The sequence below is a fragment of the Prinia subflava genome, chromosome 8, assembly GCF_021018805.1.
Source record: "Prinia subflava isolate CZ2003 ecotype Zambia chromosome 8, Cam_Psub_1.2, whole genome shotgun sequence".
Lineage (NCBI taxonomy): Eukaryota > Metazoa > Chordata > Aves > Passeriformes > Cisticolidae > Prinia > Prinia subflava.
Window position 1 is genome coordinate 27,547,120 of NC_086254.1, and position 15,558 is coordinate 27,562,677.

The 15,558-nt window shown below is 43.7% G+C and overlaps 1 protein-coding gene across 1 annotated transcript; it reads right to left on the reverse strand.

Moving 5' to 3' along the window:
* Positions 1-10,498: 10,498 nt before the first annotated feature.
* BHLHE23 (basic helix-loop-helix family member e23) lies at positions 10,499-13,911 on the reverse strand. Its single transcript, XM_063402214.1, has one exon. It carries the CDS (start codon positions 13,697-13,699, stop codon positions 13,031-13,033), a length of 669 nt encoding a protein of 222 aa, XP_063258284.1. The 5' UTR covers positions 13,700-13,911; the 3' UTR covers positions 10,499-13,030.
* Positions 13,912-15,558: the final 1,647 nt, after the last annotated feature.

Genomic DNA, 15,558 nt, shown 5'->3' on the forward strand with positions numbered 1-15,558 from the left:
AAAAGCATTGGCTGCCAGTTCAGGATGCAAATACACAACCCACTAATCAGAGCTCAAAGTGGTGTTCCTTGGAGGGGAATAAGGTTTGTTGTGAAACAATTCTGAGTTGAGGTGGAAAGATTCATTTGAGATCCCACCCAGTACCCAATTTATGTACATACAGGCACTGATCAATCCATCACTGTACCTCAGGATGCTGTTTTGTGCAGAGAAATAAAAATCTTCTAAATTAATTTCTACTCCTGTCTCAGGCACACTGTGGAAAATTAACCAGTGGGGAAGAATGTCGCTTACTAACATCATATTCTGCCCAAACAAAATGGTTGATGAATTAATGTAATTAACCCACTGTATTTTCCTTTACATCTCCATCATCACTTAGAAATCTCATAAAGAGAATGAAGCAATGAGAAAATGCAGATCTGATTCCTTGATTTTTTTTTTCTTTCAATAGTGGCTATTTTGAAAGAAATCCTCTGCTTACTTACACGAGCAACACACAGAAAAGAGTTAAAAGTGGCACATTATCTTTCCAGTGACATATTTAGCCAGTTATTCAGGCTATAATGAAGCTGTGTAATGAAGTCAATGTCCTTGAAAGTTCTTCATCAATTTTTTTCTCATCTGTCAGCATATCCACTTGCCGACACAATATTAATTAAACACAACATTTCCTGGAGTGTTGAAGTGAAGTCCCATCACTGATAATGAACAGGTTTAGGAGAGTCACATCCCAACAAAATTACTTTTTAAACCAGCCTTATTAAGCAGAAAATTAGACCTAAATCACCCTACAACATCCTCATTAAAAGCCACTGATCCTTGGCTGCTTCTATGTTCTAACATCTTTAATTAGCAAACTGCTAGTCTATCTGCCATGATAAATGCCATTAATCTTACCTTTCATTTGCTTTCTCTTAACCTATCGTCTGCCCACTTCAGGGAGACACAGGCTTCCACCAGGACTCGTTTCACTGTGCTTAATGTCCTTGTAAGGATGAAAAATGGGGCAGTCACGGGTTAAACGCGATCACTCTCTCCGCCCTCGTTCCATCACTGAATTTCAGAATTTGTGGATATCTCGGATGGCAGACTTGCTGTGTTTGAGGGAAAATTAAGAGCATTTTCCAGTGGATATGTATGGAGTACCGTTGTCAAACCTTGGTAGTAAATCACAGTGCAACTGCAGTTCAGTGCCCTCTCTGCTGCCCTGCTTTAACCAGGGAAGAGTTATGGACATCAATTAAAAAAAACCTTCTGGGTGTCTGTGAAGGCTCCACCCAGGGGGAAAAAAAAAGCTTTAAAAACACGATTGCATTTTAGAATTGTAGCTACTAAATCTACAACCTTTGAGGGGCCTTTACAAAGCTTGACAGCTTCACAGCCTCCTTAACATTGGTTCACAGAAGCTCCAGAACACATCAGGACAAATAACACACTGCATCAGGCCACTTTCACATGGCATTAGTCAGAGGGAAGTGCACAGTGCAGGGCCATACTATGCATTTCAGAAATGCATTGCTGTTTGCTGTGTTCTCAGGTGCAAAATGCCATCTTGGATGTGCACTGCTTTTTTCCCAGTTTATAGCTGTGGAATTGGGACTTTTCGCTCCGTTCATTCTGGCTGATTTTTGCAGTGTGTCTGAGCATCCTCTTCTTACAGCAAATAACATCAACCATGTTCAGCTCACAGCTCCTGGGCAGCAGAGAAGCACAAATTTAACCTCCCTCAAATATCTTGTGATAAACTCAGTTTGCCTGGGGGGTCAGTCTCTTCTCCCAAGCAACGAGTGATAGGACAAGAGGAAACGGCCTCAAGTTGTGCCAGGGGAGGTTTAGATTGGGTATTAGGAATAAATTCCTCACAGAAAGGGTTGTCAAGCCCTGGCAGGGGCTGCCCAGGGCAGTGGTGGAGTCACCATCCCTGAAGAGATTTAAAAACGTGGTACTTGTGCACATTAATGGCTTAGTGGTGAGCTTGGCAGTGCTGGGTTAATTGTTGGATGATGGTCTTAGAGGGCTTTTCCAATCTAATTTATTCTAGGACTCTATGACTCAATAGATCTTTCTACTGGGCCTCTGAGAGAGGCTCTGACCTGGCTGAACACTCCAAGTCCCAGAGGCAGACGCTGTCCACAACCTTCAACTTTCAGAGCTTAACTCTGAGATTTGTCAGCATAATTCACTCCATGTGCCCCTATTCATTTATCTCTTTCACTGTTATCATCCCATATTATTTAGTGACCAGACTTGCCTCCCACAGATACAAACACTTTCCCTTGGCAGCCTTAATGAAAACTGCTTTTAATTTCACATTGCCCTGGGTTATTCTGGCTGCTGATGGGCTGCTTCTTATTAGGGACAGTTTATTCTAACTGCTAGGAAACCACGACCTTTTAAGCTTTCATTTCAAGTCCTAATTCTAGCACTAGGCTGTAAGGCAGGGGCTCCTCTCACTGTGCTCCTGCCCCTGAAAACCAGGAATCTATTCTGAGCTATCTGTGAAGCTTCTGCAGTCAATGCCAAGAGATAAGCATCCCCAGAAGGCGACTTGTCCACCTATTCTACAGTGACATGAATTACCCTTGGGAAGCTGTTATCTATTATTCCTCAGGATGGAGACAGCCCAGGCTTAATTAGTTGTCTGACTTTTAGATGTTGAGTTAGGTACAATAATCTGACTCCCAGGGATTTTTTTTTTTCTCTTTTTTTTCCTTCTGGAGCAGATGAGTCATGATTCATATGCAAGGATCGTACTTGTGAAGCTGTGCTTTTCTAATGAAACCCTTCTCTCACCCCCAATATGTTTCCATTATCTTGCCATCAGGAAATAATTTTTTCTCCTGCACATGAAGACACATGACATGCTCATTTACCCACACACGTGTGAAACCAGATTAACTACTCCATAAATTAGTTAAAAGATTTTCCCAGAGAAAATGAAGAGGAAAGACATGTAATTTCCACTTTTCAGCTCCTAAATGAATGAAGACACTTTTTCTGTTCTGTACATGACTGTTTAGACAGACACTAGAAATCAAGATTTCTAAATTGTGATGACCAAGTTTATGTGTAAAGAACTTCTGCAATCCACCCTAAGTTATTAATGGTTTTACCTCAAAATCGATGTCCACTCTGTTGGAGGTTTTTTCATATTTGGCTTTAACTCCACCATCCCATCTCCAAATTTGAGGTATACTTCTCCTGAATTTTAACAGCAATTTTACCCCAAACTCAGGGTAAAACCACATCTCAGTGGAAACTGAGATCAGAATAAACTTCAGTTCTAACTCAAAGAGAGTGTTTCAGGCCAGCAGCTGGGATAATGTGGTGAATGAATCATAGGTCAGTGCAGCAAACCGACTGAAAGTCATTAAAGAGTCATCAGAATATTTGTGGTGAAATAAATATCAGCCTTGGCCATGATGGGATGGGTTCTGGGGCATTCCTGCTTGAGCAGATGCCCCTCACATCACTGCCAGGAGGAGCCACTCTGTGCTGGCCAAGTCCCAACAAATCCTCAGCCCACAGCCCCTGAGAGGTTTCAGAAGTTTTTAGATTATATTAAAGTGAAAAAACAAGTGCTACATTCTGATGGGAATGACACTCCTGTCCAAATGAGCAGAAACACACCCTTTTGTCTGGGCTGAATAAATTTTTTTCTATGCCTTGGCTTGGTCACCTGAGTTGTCTCCTTTTAACCTGAGCACTCCTTGTATCAGTTCCATTAATGACATTGGGTAGATGAAAATAATTTTCTATTCCAGACAACTAGACCCAGACATCAAGAGTGTTTCAGAAACATAACTCTGTGTGTGTGTGTGTGTGTTTGTGTGTATTGAGGTGTTACACAGGAAATCACAGCAAGGGCAAGGGAGTAGAAAGTATCAGAATCTGCCTAAACAATGCTGATCACAAAAAGTGAATTTCATGATGCTGGCACTTGTTTCATTTGAAAATGAGAAGGTTCTCTGAGGCTGGGAGAGTGATACTGGTGGAGAAAGAAGTGCCAGAAATGGATTAACTCCACGGCATGAGAACCAAAATCTGGGTGTCAGACTGGGAGGGGAATTAGGAGTGTGCATGGGGCTGGTTCAAAAACAGAGGCTAAGCAGGGATGTGACTACACACATAAAAAAAATTCTCTCTTAGAAGTGCCTGTTTTCCTTGCAAAAAGAAAAACAAGGAGTTGCTTGGCCAGTGACAGCACCTCCTCCTCCCACTGGGTACCAGCCCTGCTTCCTTCGGGGCTGCCAGGTTTGTGCAGGGCTCTCTCTGGGGCTGGGTCTGTGGCTCCAGCAGGGACAGAGGCGCAGAGAAGGCAGTGAAGGACAGCCCTGCAGTAACACTTCACCTTACAGACTGGAGCTTTCACAGAGCCGGGATCCCGGCTGGAATATTTGCAGGAGGAGAAGGGCAGGGCACAAAGATGCGTTTGGCAGCGAGGCCAAGTTTCTGTAGCAAAGCATTTCATAAACTCTGGCCCAGATTCTCTCCCCTATGACTTGCCCGGGCTGAGCACAAGACAAGGATTGGAGAACAAAGATGGCTTGGAGCCACCTTTCTGCTTCTCCACTCCGGAGCAGCTGGGGACCGGCTGGTCCTCAGGGGAGGTTCAAGTGGCCTCGGGCTATTGTAGCAGCAGGAGACAGCTAGAAAATAATCGAGATGCAGCTACACCTCCTTTCCAATTGGCTGTGGCTGCTCCAGAAGGAACCAGGAGGGTGACACCACTGCCACGACAGAGGGTTCATCTTCCCAGGGACCCCGGGCATGAGAGGGGAGAGAGGAAATGTCACTGTGGATGCTGCCGGGGAGGCAGAGCAGTGTGTGGCTTATCTGGGGGAGCAGGGAGGGCAGATCATCTAAATTCAGATCCTGTGAGCCTCTCACTCCAGTCACTGTGTGTCCACGGGCACACGCCTTGATCTTCTCTGTGCCTCAGGGCAAGGCAACTGGAGGAGGAAGTGGAAAGCAGCAAAATTTCACTGAAATGATCAGATGCTCCTTCTAAATTGGATTTAACTCTAAAAACCGAAACAAAGTCAATATCTACAGGCATGCACACTCAATGTGGTAAAAAATTAATTTATCATGTTTTTATATAGGAACAAGTCTGTCTGCAGGCTGGATCAGAAACCCACTGAAGGCAGAAGCATTTACAGGGAGAGAATTTGCAAGGACGAGAACTTCAACAAACAGTTGAAAACAAGAAGAAAAGGAAAAGCTCTTGCCTGACAGGGAATTTTGGGTTTACTTTTGGTGAAATAAAATATATGACAGACCCCAAGAACGTACACAGGAAAGAAATAGAAGAGAGATGTTCTTTGTGCACTGCATACCACAAAAAAAAAAGGCTTTTGTGGAGTGCTAAGAGTAAGCACCTGAAAGAGGAGTTTAGTCAGACAGGAATGAGCTCTCCTGTGTTGTGCAATCTCCAAGTACCAAGATTATTCTATACAGTGCCACATCCAATTGCAACAGGGACTGCTAGGAGTAATGGAGCTCCTGTAAGTAAAATGTTTTCTGTCCTCAAATCTTCCAGGAAACCGACAGAGGCATGAGAGGGAAAAAGCCGAGGGCACAAAACTTGTTAGAAGTAAAATTGTATTTTCTTGGACATTGGAAAGGATGTAAAACTGAGCCAGAGGCCTCCAAGTCAGCAGCCATTTTAACATTTTGCAAGAGATTTTCATCTTTTTCCCCTACAGCCTCAGTTCTGCTGTAAACACTGAGTGCACCCACTATGGCTGTCAGCTGGGGAGTTTGCTTTACACTGAAGCTGCCAGGAGATAAAAAATACATAAGGTAATGTAATTCTCAAATGGAAGGCATAAGGATTTCTTCATGACATCTGTGTGAAGAGCACAAGATGCAAGATTCACTTTCAGCAAATCAATAAAAATAGGATGGATGCATTTGGAAACCAGGGAAAGCAAAGGTACGCTGGTTCTCTGTCATTCTCACTGCAAAGCTGCCAGTGGCACAAAGAGAAACCAACACCCAGCACTGTCCCAAAACATCACTTCTTTTTATTAAGGATAAAATAAAAGGATGAAAAATATTATTCACGAGTTTGTTGGCTTGAGCAGGCCAAATTTTTCAGGAGACCAGTACTTTTCATGCAATGGCACTTCCTGTGCTACTAGCCAAAGGGTGTTGTATGAAGTTTCATGAAATCACAATAAAACCATGCTGGTAAAGCAACCAAAAAATGTCAGAAAAAAGACACAGAAGGTAAATAAATGATAGCAACACTCATTCATGCATGCATACATGAAGACACTACACATATGCATCAACATATGCATTTTACACTGACAAACATGCCCGCACACACCCAGCACAACCTAATTTTGAAAGTGTTTTCTTCCACAATCGAATGGGTGCCCTTTGCTTGAAGGCAAACACAAGCACAATAAATCCCTTACTGGTAGCACTGAGGAGGAAGCGTTACTCCAGACTCTGGAAAAGTTCAGCACTGGTAAATTCTGATGAACACCATTACTGTGATTACTGCTGGGGCACAGATTTGCCCGCCTCATTGTCATTTCTTATACTGCATCAAGCAGAGGCTGGTGGGGACCTAGTGCTGCTGTCGCCCAACTGAATGTGACCTTTTTTGGGTGACCGCGCTGCAGTGGGGGTTTTCCTCCTCCTCCTCTGGGAAAGCGTGAATTAAAAAAAAAAAAATAAAAAAAAAAAGAGAAGTGCAGACCAGAGGATGCAACATAAAGGTTTTAATAAGCCCAGAAATTAAATAGATGAGCTTTTCGCTTTTAAAATGTCAGCGTTGCGGCTTCCCCGTCACTGGCGGGAGGAAAGGGAAGGGGCTAAATATCCTGAGATGTGGGGAGTTTTAAAGTGCATAATGATGGCGATAAAAATCCATAATGTCAGTTGCCTTGTGGCAATCAACAACCATTTCACATTATGCTTGCATCTTAAGGTTTGCGGCCAAAAAACAGATTTGCCTGCGTCTCATTAAAATAACGAATGCAGTCCGAGTGGATCTGCAATGATTCACTGTACGTCACACTAAATCACAACCCTCCTCGGAGCCAACTGACTATGGCCTCATTACTTTAGACAAAAGTGGGCTTGGAGGAAAAACTGGGGTGATGTTTTTTTGCTCAGCCATGTTTTTTCCCTTTGAAATACTTAAGGCAAAAGAGCAGATAGGTTGGGGTTTTTTTTATTCCCATTGGTAGCCGAGGAAGGTTGGGTTATATTTGTAGTACAATTCCGTGTTGATACACATAAACACACAAAACATCAATGTTAGCGTGGGGGAAGAGGAACTGAGCAAATACAAATGGCATTAACTGAGCAGATTTTAATGAACGTGAATCACCGATGAATTGGAAGACTTAAAAATTAAAATAAGCTGTTAAATAATTTAAATATAGATATATTTGAGCTGCTCCACCAGGGCAAGGAGTTCAAAAGCAGCATGCTCCCCTCCTCTGTGTTTTAAGACCTTAAGTACTTGTGGCTTGTCTTCTGCAAGTCTTTGTTCTGCAAATTTCACTGCCTTAAGCACAGCAAAAAAAAATTAAACCCCTTTATTTTCACTCTGAATTAACTTGACTAAATATCTCTATACATTAGTTTATTGTAATGCTAATACTTAAGATTAACGTATTTGGCCTTAAAGAAATATGAGGGTTATGCTCAAAACTGTTCTGTGTTTCAGGAATAAACATTAATGCAAATTTTACTATTGTGAAGTGAAGCTAAGACTACTTAAAAAGTAAATGGATAATTTATAAATTGTATGTATTCATAAATAGAAATAAAAATGAAAATTTGGGGTAATGGCTAAAAGAATTAATGTAAATTTTGTTTATGAAAAATTATATAAGGTCCTTGGTGAAAATCCTACTTCAAAATATCTGAAACAGTGGCGAAGATCTCAAATATATTACTGGTTTTGATAATTGGTTCCGTTTTCTCTTATGCACATATACTTTATTGTAAAGTGAAAGTTCTCGATATTAAGCTATTTTCCCCAAAAAACCACATGCAAATGTATTTCTAATCTGATCACAAAATATGTTACATACCCATTTAGGTATTTTTTTATTTCAGGTAGGAGAAAAACCGCCTGAGAAACATTCATGGAATGACTGATTTAAATGTTATAAATCCCTGAAATTTTCATCTCCCTTTGAATGGAATGCCAAAGGGGATTAAAGACTAAAGACATATCACAAACAAATTTACATTATTAAAATTACTGTAATCAAGAGTCTTTTCTAGCCTTAATCAGGATTATTGAAAACAACCCCCACCCCCAAATTTTCTACTGTGCAATACTAATCAAAACTCTATCAAATGACAGAGAACAATATAAAAGCAGTTTTGAAAATTGAAAATATTGGTTTCTGTGTTTTAGCATTCTTTAGAAGCACTTTCACTGATTCAGATCAAAGCCATGATTTCTCTGCTGATAACTCACATGGCAAGGAACAGGCGCAGGTAAAATAAATTTTGTGAATGCTGCAGTGTCCAACCTCTTGTTTTCAAGAGTCCACTCAAGGAGCACACTTGATGAACACAATGCTGTGGAAATGAAACATGGAATGCTTGGATTTGTTCTCCTAAGTTGTAAACTAAATAATTCCAGCTGTGGCAAACTGGGCTCTAAACTTGCTGCACGTGAGGGCTCAGCCTGGCGGGATGTGCCGCCACTCTCGCTGCCGATGAGCAGGTTCAGGCTGAAAAGCCACCAAAGTTTTTAATTTAGGGGCTTATCCACCATGCCCTACACTTTATACACACTACAAGGCTGATGTAATAAAGGTATAAAGCTTGTACACATTTTTCTGGGCGTCTGAAGCCTCTCAAATGTGGCTTGTTGGGTCAGAAATCACCACTGTCCCCCGGAGTGCCAAGCCCTGTCTTGCTGTCCCCAGCATCACCAACGCTGCCACTCTGCAAAACAGCACCAGGGCTGGGCCCTGCATTCATTTCACCCTGAAAAATGTCAAATGCTCTTATAAAATGAAAATTATAGAAATGCATATGTAAAGAACGATACAAGAAAGTGATCTGAGAATAGTAAACAATCTCTTTCTAAAGTCTCGGAAACAAGCTCAGCGTGCAGGAATTCTCAGGTATTGTGAGAGAATGCCACAAAATCAGTGATACGGATCAAAGGACAAGGAAAACTTCATGATTCTCACACTTCTTTCCAGGAACTCAAACTGATTTAACTTCTTGCTGGTACCTGAGGTAGACAGCTGCTTTCTGGGCTCTCCATCCTCAAACCTGTTGCTTCCCTGTATTTGGTTAAAGAACATTTTACTTCGCAGGCTCAAGACTGGTAATGTTAAACCTGGGGTGATGCAGTGCAAGCTGACAGCAATTTCCAATCCTCTATTAGTGACATTATATATATTGGTTAGTAAAGCCCTCATTTTGGTTAGTGACAAGCATTATGCAAGTTAAAAAATGCATCAGACAGCAAAGCAGCATTTTCTTTTTCTGACACTTCTTGCTGCTCAGTCTTGGAGTTCAAAGAAAAACTAAGTGAGGTTAGAAAACAATATATTATATTTAATTAAAAGTTGGCATTATGTTTTCTTCCAAGTATGAACAAATCAGGATAATAAGTACATTAAAACACAAGATCTGTATTTCAGTTCCATCTGAACATACACAAAAATCCTTCCTGGAAAAAAAAATAAAAGAGCAGGCATCATAACATGAATATTTGAGCAGAACAAAAAAGATCTTCAGTTTTCCTCAAGTCCTCCCTTCATATTCTCTGAAACATCAAATGGAAACAGACACTTAAAACCTTACATGGTACAAAAAATATGCCAGAGAAGGGGAAAAACAAATGACAAGTACAGGACTTCATCCTCAGGATAACCAGGCACATCTGCAAGGTTAGCACTGATGCCTACACACACAAATGCAATGGTCAGCTGCTCGTTTATCCCCTCCCAACAAAATAATCTTTGAGAAGTATTAGGCATTCACTTGGCAGTTTTAGCAGCAGCTCAGCACAGTGTAAATCACCTTGGAGCAGATGCCTTCCTGTCGTGGGAGGGCTCCACCTCAGCATCAGTAAAATCCTGCAAGCCCAGGGTGGGCAGAAGCAGCTCACAGGACTGAACTCCCAGGTTAATGAGAAATTTCTCAACTTTGGTTGAGTTTAATATTGTTTCTTGGAGGAAAAGTTATGATTCATCTTCTTTTTCCTTTTGAATTGAAAGAGTTGTACTTTAAGGTTAACTGCCTTTAGTATTGCTTTGATAAATTCTGAACTTGTTTTTAATACCTGGCCTTTTAACAACACTTAAATAGTCAAACTTGCTATTTTTCCTTTCAAAAAAATTTTTAACACAGGTTTTTCTTCTGTATTTGAAATTCCTTACTTAGCCTCCTGAGATCATTTAATTCTAAGTGGGCTCCTGAAGAGCCTTCTGAATATTTCAAAGACTCTGAGAAGGTAGAATTTTAGGATTCTAGGGTAGGCATGATAGTATAAGCAAGTTCTTTACTGATGTAAATGAAAGGAAGAGATTTAAAACAATCACTGTATTAAAACCCATCATTCCAAAAAAAGCTTGTCTCAGACTGTGAAGAGCTTTTAGGCTCTGAAATTAGTAAGACTTCTTTTTTGGACCATAATTATTTGACAAAGAAGCAATTACAAATTCCATTATTTTTAGCCTTAAGTCTTTAACTAAACCAAACTCAGATTAAATATTGAGCTGTTAAATATTTTATTCTCCAACTATTTTAGTTTTGGTGAAAAATGAACAGTTAAGCTAATCTCCATTTAAATATTTTCAATCTTCTCTAATTTTAACCAGCTGTAACATACATAAACTTAAAATTATGATTCTCTGATAAACTGGGCTTTTTTTTTTTTTTTTTCCCAAATATTTCCTAGCAACAACTCAGTCTACAAAATTTGAAGTGACCTTTGCTGATCTGCAGTTTCCAGTAATTTTTGCTTCAGTAGGGGTTTTGGTTGGCTTTCGCTTCATCAGACATGCTTTAAGAGCATTTTCAAAATTTTCTTTTATGGAAAAAGAGATAAACGGTTCTGTAAAATGACTCTTTTTTTTTTTTTTTTTTTTTTTTTTTTTTTTTTTTTAATTACAGGAAAGAAATGAAGATATAAAAATGGAAATGAGCAGGAACCAGTTTTAAACATATGTCTTTATGAATAAGGCTTAATCACACACTTCGTTTTCCAAACACAAAAAGTCTTTTGGAAATGTATTAATTAAAATTAAGTGCCATGGACAAGTGCTTCAGAGGGGATGGCAGTCCTTTTCAAATTAGCATAACACTAGCGACAGGCATGGAAATTGGTTTAATAACCTTAAATAGTTACACCCCACTCCTAACACAAATGGCCACGGACAGCTCGAGCCCCCGAGGCTGCGACTGTACCAGTTTACGTGGTTGCTCTGACATTGGGTGGGTATTTCCAACCCGAACAGAAAGCACTGAATGCACCTCAATTATTGTTATTATTATTATTATTATTATATAACGACTAGTGAAGCATACAAGGCACCAAAGCGTTGAACAACATAAACCAGAAAACCAAAGTAAACCAACACAAGCGACACCGAGAACTCAGCCAGCGAGAGACGCACTTTGTAACTTGGACGAACACAGTCAATATTGGCAGGAGATCATTCCTTCAGTCATGATATTAAGTGGCCCAAACACCAGATGCAGATCTAGGGTCAAGCTGTAGATAGAACAGAAAACCAAGCCAAAGGGATAAGCAGAGTCTTTAAGCGATTTCCTTCCCTGCCGTGTTTTCCACGGGTGTGCTCAGAGCTAAGCCCGCTGCTACAATAACCCCAGCCAAACACCACTTCCAGGGCACAGCATTCCCCAGCAAATGTCAGAACACACAGCCTGAACCCCTGCCAAACTCAGAGTCAAACATAAGCAAGGTCTTTTTGTGTGCTCAAGAGTCGGGAGGAACTGGAAAAAAAGTGCAAACCCCTGCTGAAAAGGAGCCGAATATCCACAAGCTTTTTCCAAGTGTTCTGATCATGCCCCTAAGTTCACACAGCTGCTCCTGCTGCATCCATTTCTGCTTTACCTGACTCCAGCAGGGTTTTACAGGGACTGCCAGCTGGTTTTAGAGACATGTAGGACAGAGAAAGTGGTTATTAATGTCTTTTATTTATTATAAACACATATAAATATGTTAAGTCACCTTTTTGCTTTGTTTATCATGATGAGCAACAACTTTGGAAAATCATCTGGAAAACTTAACCAAGCTGAGAAACAGGCAAACAGCAAGCATTAGCATACAATCACAGGTTCCTCTCAGTCCAAGAACGGGGTAATATTTTAAGAGGAAAAAGAAAAAGCATCTTACTTTGAAGCATCAATTGTTTTAGCAAGAGTACTGGACTTCCCCCCTCCCGTGAGCTCTGACCAAATGATTTCCATTTGGATTTTCGGGTGCAGTCCAACCCCAGCTGGCTACACAGAACCCCCTCCGCCCACGACTCTGAAACATTGCATAGTTTGCAGCTGGATTTTGCTTCCCCTCCCTCCTTTTAATCTATTTTTAACACGGGTCGATCATGCCAAAGCAAATTCACTGAGGTTTCCATTTCCAGATCTCTCTCCCTCTCTGTTTTTCTATAGTTCTGTTTCAAAACTGCTCAAAAACTTTGCAGCTCAGAGCAAGCGAAAAGCAACATTACGCTCACAATCCACTGACAGGCTGGGAAGGAAATAACTCTACAGATGAAGTTGCATGTGAGGGGGGAACTAAATAAAGTAAAAAGTGGGTGTTTGGTGGGGGGATCCACGTGAACTGCCAAATATTTCCGAATGGGGAGGGGAGGGGGTATTTAAGAGAAGAACAAAAAAGAAAACCCAGACTTAACTGATGGAAGGAAGCCAGGGCTGATGGCAGTGGAACGAAAAGTGCACAGGAAAAAATCAAACCAATTAAAAAAAAAAAAGAAAAAAAAGGAAAAAAAAAAAAAAAAAAAAAAAAAAGGAAAAAGCCCGAAGAAGGCAGAAGTCAAGGCTTGTCGTTACAGTGTTTGCAGAGGGCGGCTCCTGTGAAGGCAGTGCATTTCTCGGGGCAGCCGGGCACGGCCGCGCCGCCGAAGGGGTACACGGGCGACTGTCCGAAGGGGTTGAGGGTGGCGGGCAGCGGGGCGCTCAGCGCCTGGCCCTGGTTCAGGTAGGCCACCAGCCGCCGCATCTCCTCCAGGGCCTGCGCCTGCATGAGGATGTAGTTCTTGGCCAGGAGCAGCGTGGCGATTTTGGAGAGTTTCCGCACCGAGGGGCTGTGGGCGTAGGGGATGACGGAGCGCAGCCCGTCCAGCGCGTCGTTCAGGTCGTGCATCCGCCGCCGCTCCCGCGCGTTGATGCTGAGGCGCAGCGAGCGCTGCTCCTTGGGCTTCTTGCCCAGGGCTCCCCCCTTCAGCTTCCCCTCTCGCTCGAAGCCCGAGCCGCCCTTCACGCCCGCCTCGAAGCCGTCCTCCTCGTCGCCGCTCTGCTCGCCGCTGCTCTCCGCAGACTTGCCCATCGCCCCGGCGTGGAAGTCCGCGCCGCCGCCCCCCGCGTACGAGCCCCGCGGGCCCTCGGCGCCCCCGCGCACGGCCCCGTAGGCGAAAGCAGAGGGTCCGTAGCCCGGGGCCAGCGCCAGGTACGCCTCGCTGCCCAGCGACTTGAGCTCAGCCATCGCCGGCGATCCCGCTCGGCCGCCGCTGCCTGGGCGCTGAGGAGGAGGAGGAGGCGGCCCCGCCGCTCCGCTCCGCTCGGCGCTGCGCCCGGGCTGGGGGCGGGCAGTGAGCGCACAGCGGCCCCGCCGCACTTATATCGCCGACAGGGGCCGCGGGGACACCCGCCGCCAATCGCAGGGCAGCGTCCTTCCCTTCCCTTCCCTTCCCTTCCCTTCCCTTCCCTTCCCTTCCCTTCCCTTCCCTTCCCTTCCCTTCCCTTCCCTTCCCTTCCCTTCCCTTCCCTTCCCTTCCCTTCCCTTCCCTTCCCTTCCCTTCCCTTCCCTTCCCTTCCCTTCCCTTCCCTTCCCTTCCCTTCCCTTCCCTTCCCTTCCCTTCCCTTCCCTTCCCTTCCCTTCCCTTCCCTTCCCTTCCCTTCCCTTCCCTTCCCTTCCCTTCCCTTCCCTTCCCTTCCCTTCCCCTCCCCTCCCCTCCCCACACAGGCAGGGTCGGACCTGGAGCATCCCCTCAGTTTAGCGGCCCCTGGATGCTGGAAGTGCAGGGAAGCACCAGGGCTCACACAGATCCATTCGGGGTTGTTTAGGTGGGGTTGACAGAGAGGGACCTGTTGTGCAGGAGGTTTCCAAGGCAAAGGCCCCATCTATTCCCATTTTCTTCAGGGGCTCACAGTGTTCCTGCCTTCCATGTGCCAGGAAAAGGTTCGATCCATGATGACCTGGCTCTTCTCTGAAGAGACTCTTCATCCTCCCCAGCTGTGAGTACCAGCAACAGGGCATGACATTGGGACAGAAAACAAACCACACCATGGCCTGCAGGGTGGGAGGAATCATCTCTGACTGGCGGTGTCTGATCCATGGAGGAGCCTCAAGAGAATCTGAGGCAACCACTGGCAAAGGTGGAGCTGCCTGGAGAAGGACAGCCAGGATGTTTAGTCCCATATTCCTGCATCAAGATGACAACAAGGGCCTAAGCTTTAATTGCAACAGAAAGAGTTCCCAGTTTCTTTCCTTTCTAGAGTTTGGAGACTGCTTCATACCACTGAGATTTGTCTTACAGATAGCATAAGGGCATTCCAGGCTTTCTCCATGGACACGTGCCTGGTCTAGGCTTTCTCTGCTTGGAAAGGATGGGATGAATCCTGAATCCCGTGCATTGACACATAGCTGTGAGCAGGTGGATATTGCCTGCAGGCAGATGCAACCAGTTGCTGCAGATGCACCTGGCAGATTATCTGCTGTAGTAAATAGCCTGGGTGTTACAGTGACAGGAGGCTTTTTCCAGAATGTGGTTTGTTATTCTCAGGCCCTCTCCAAAGTGTAGTTGGCTTGTCCTCTTCCCATCACCTCCCCGTGTGCTGTGCACTAACGTGAAATGACGAGCTTGTCTCCCTTCCTGCTGCACATCAGAGCCAGGAGAGCCGAGATGAGCAGTGACACATTCACCTCAGCTGTGCTTGCAGAGCTGCTGCCTGAAGGAGGCTGTTCCCCTGCTCTGTGACTGCACATCTGGGAGTTATGTTCCTGCTTTTTGGAGGAGTGGAGCACATAAAACTGGCTTTATCCGAGCCTGGCATCAGAGTGTGCAGCAGGTTTGTCCATCATGCTTTTCACTGATGTTCTCTCTCCTCACCTCCAGTGTTTGAATGTTACAGTATGGTCACATCTCCCTTTTGCTCCCCTTATCAGGCTTATCCAGCCATGAAGACCAATTACTGATTTTAGTAACTTAATTGTTTTATGAGAATTGAACCACTTAGCTACTCCTGGGACAGATCACTCTATATATTCATGGTGACACTCTATATATCCACTGTGACTTTCAAATGCAAGTGAGCACAGTGTGACTTCTTCTCATCTCTGGA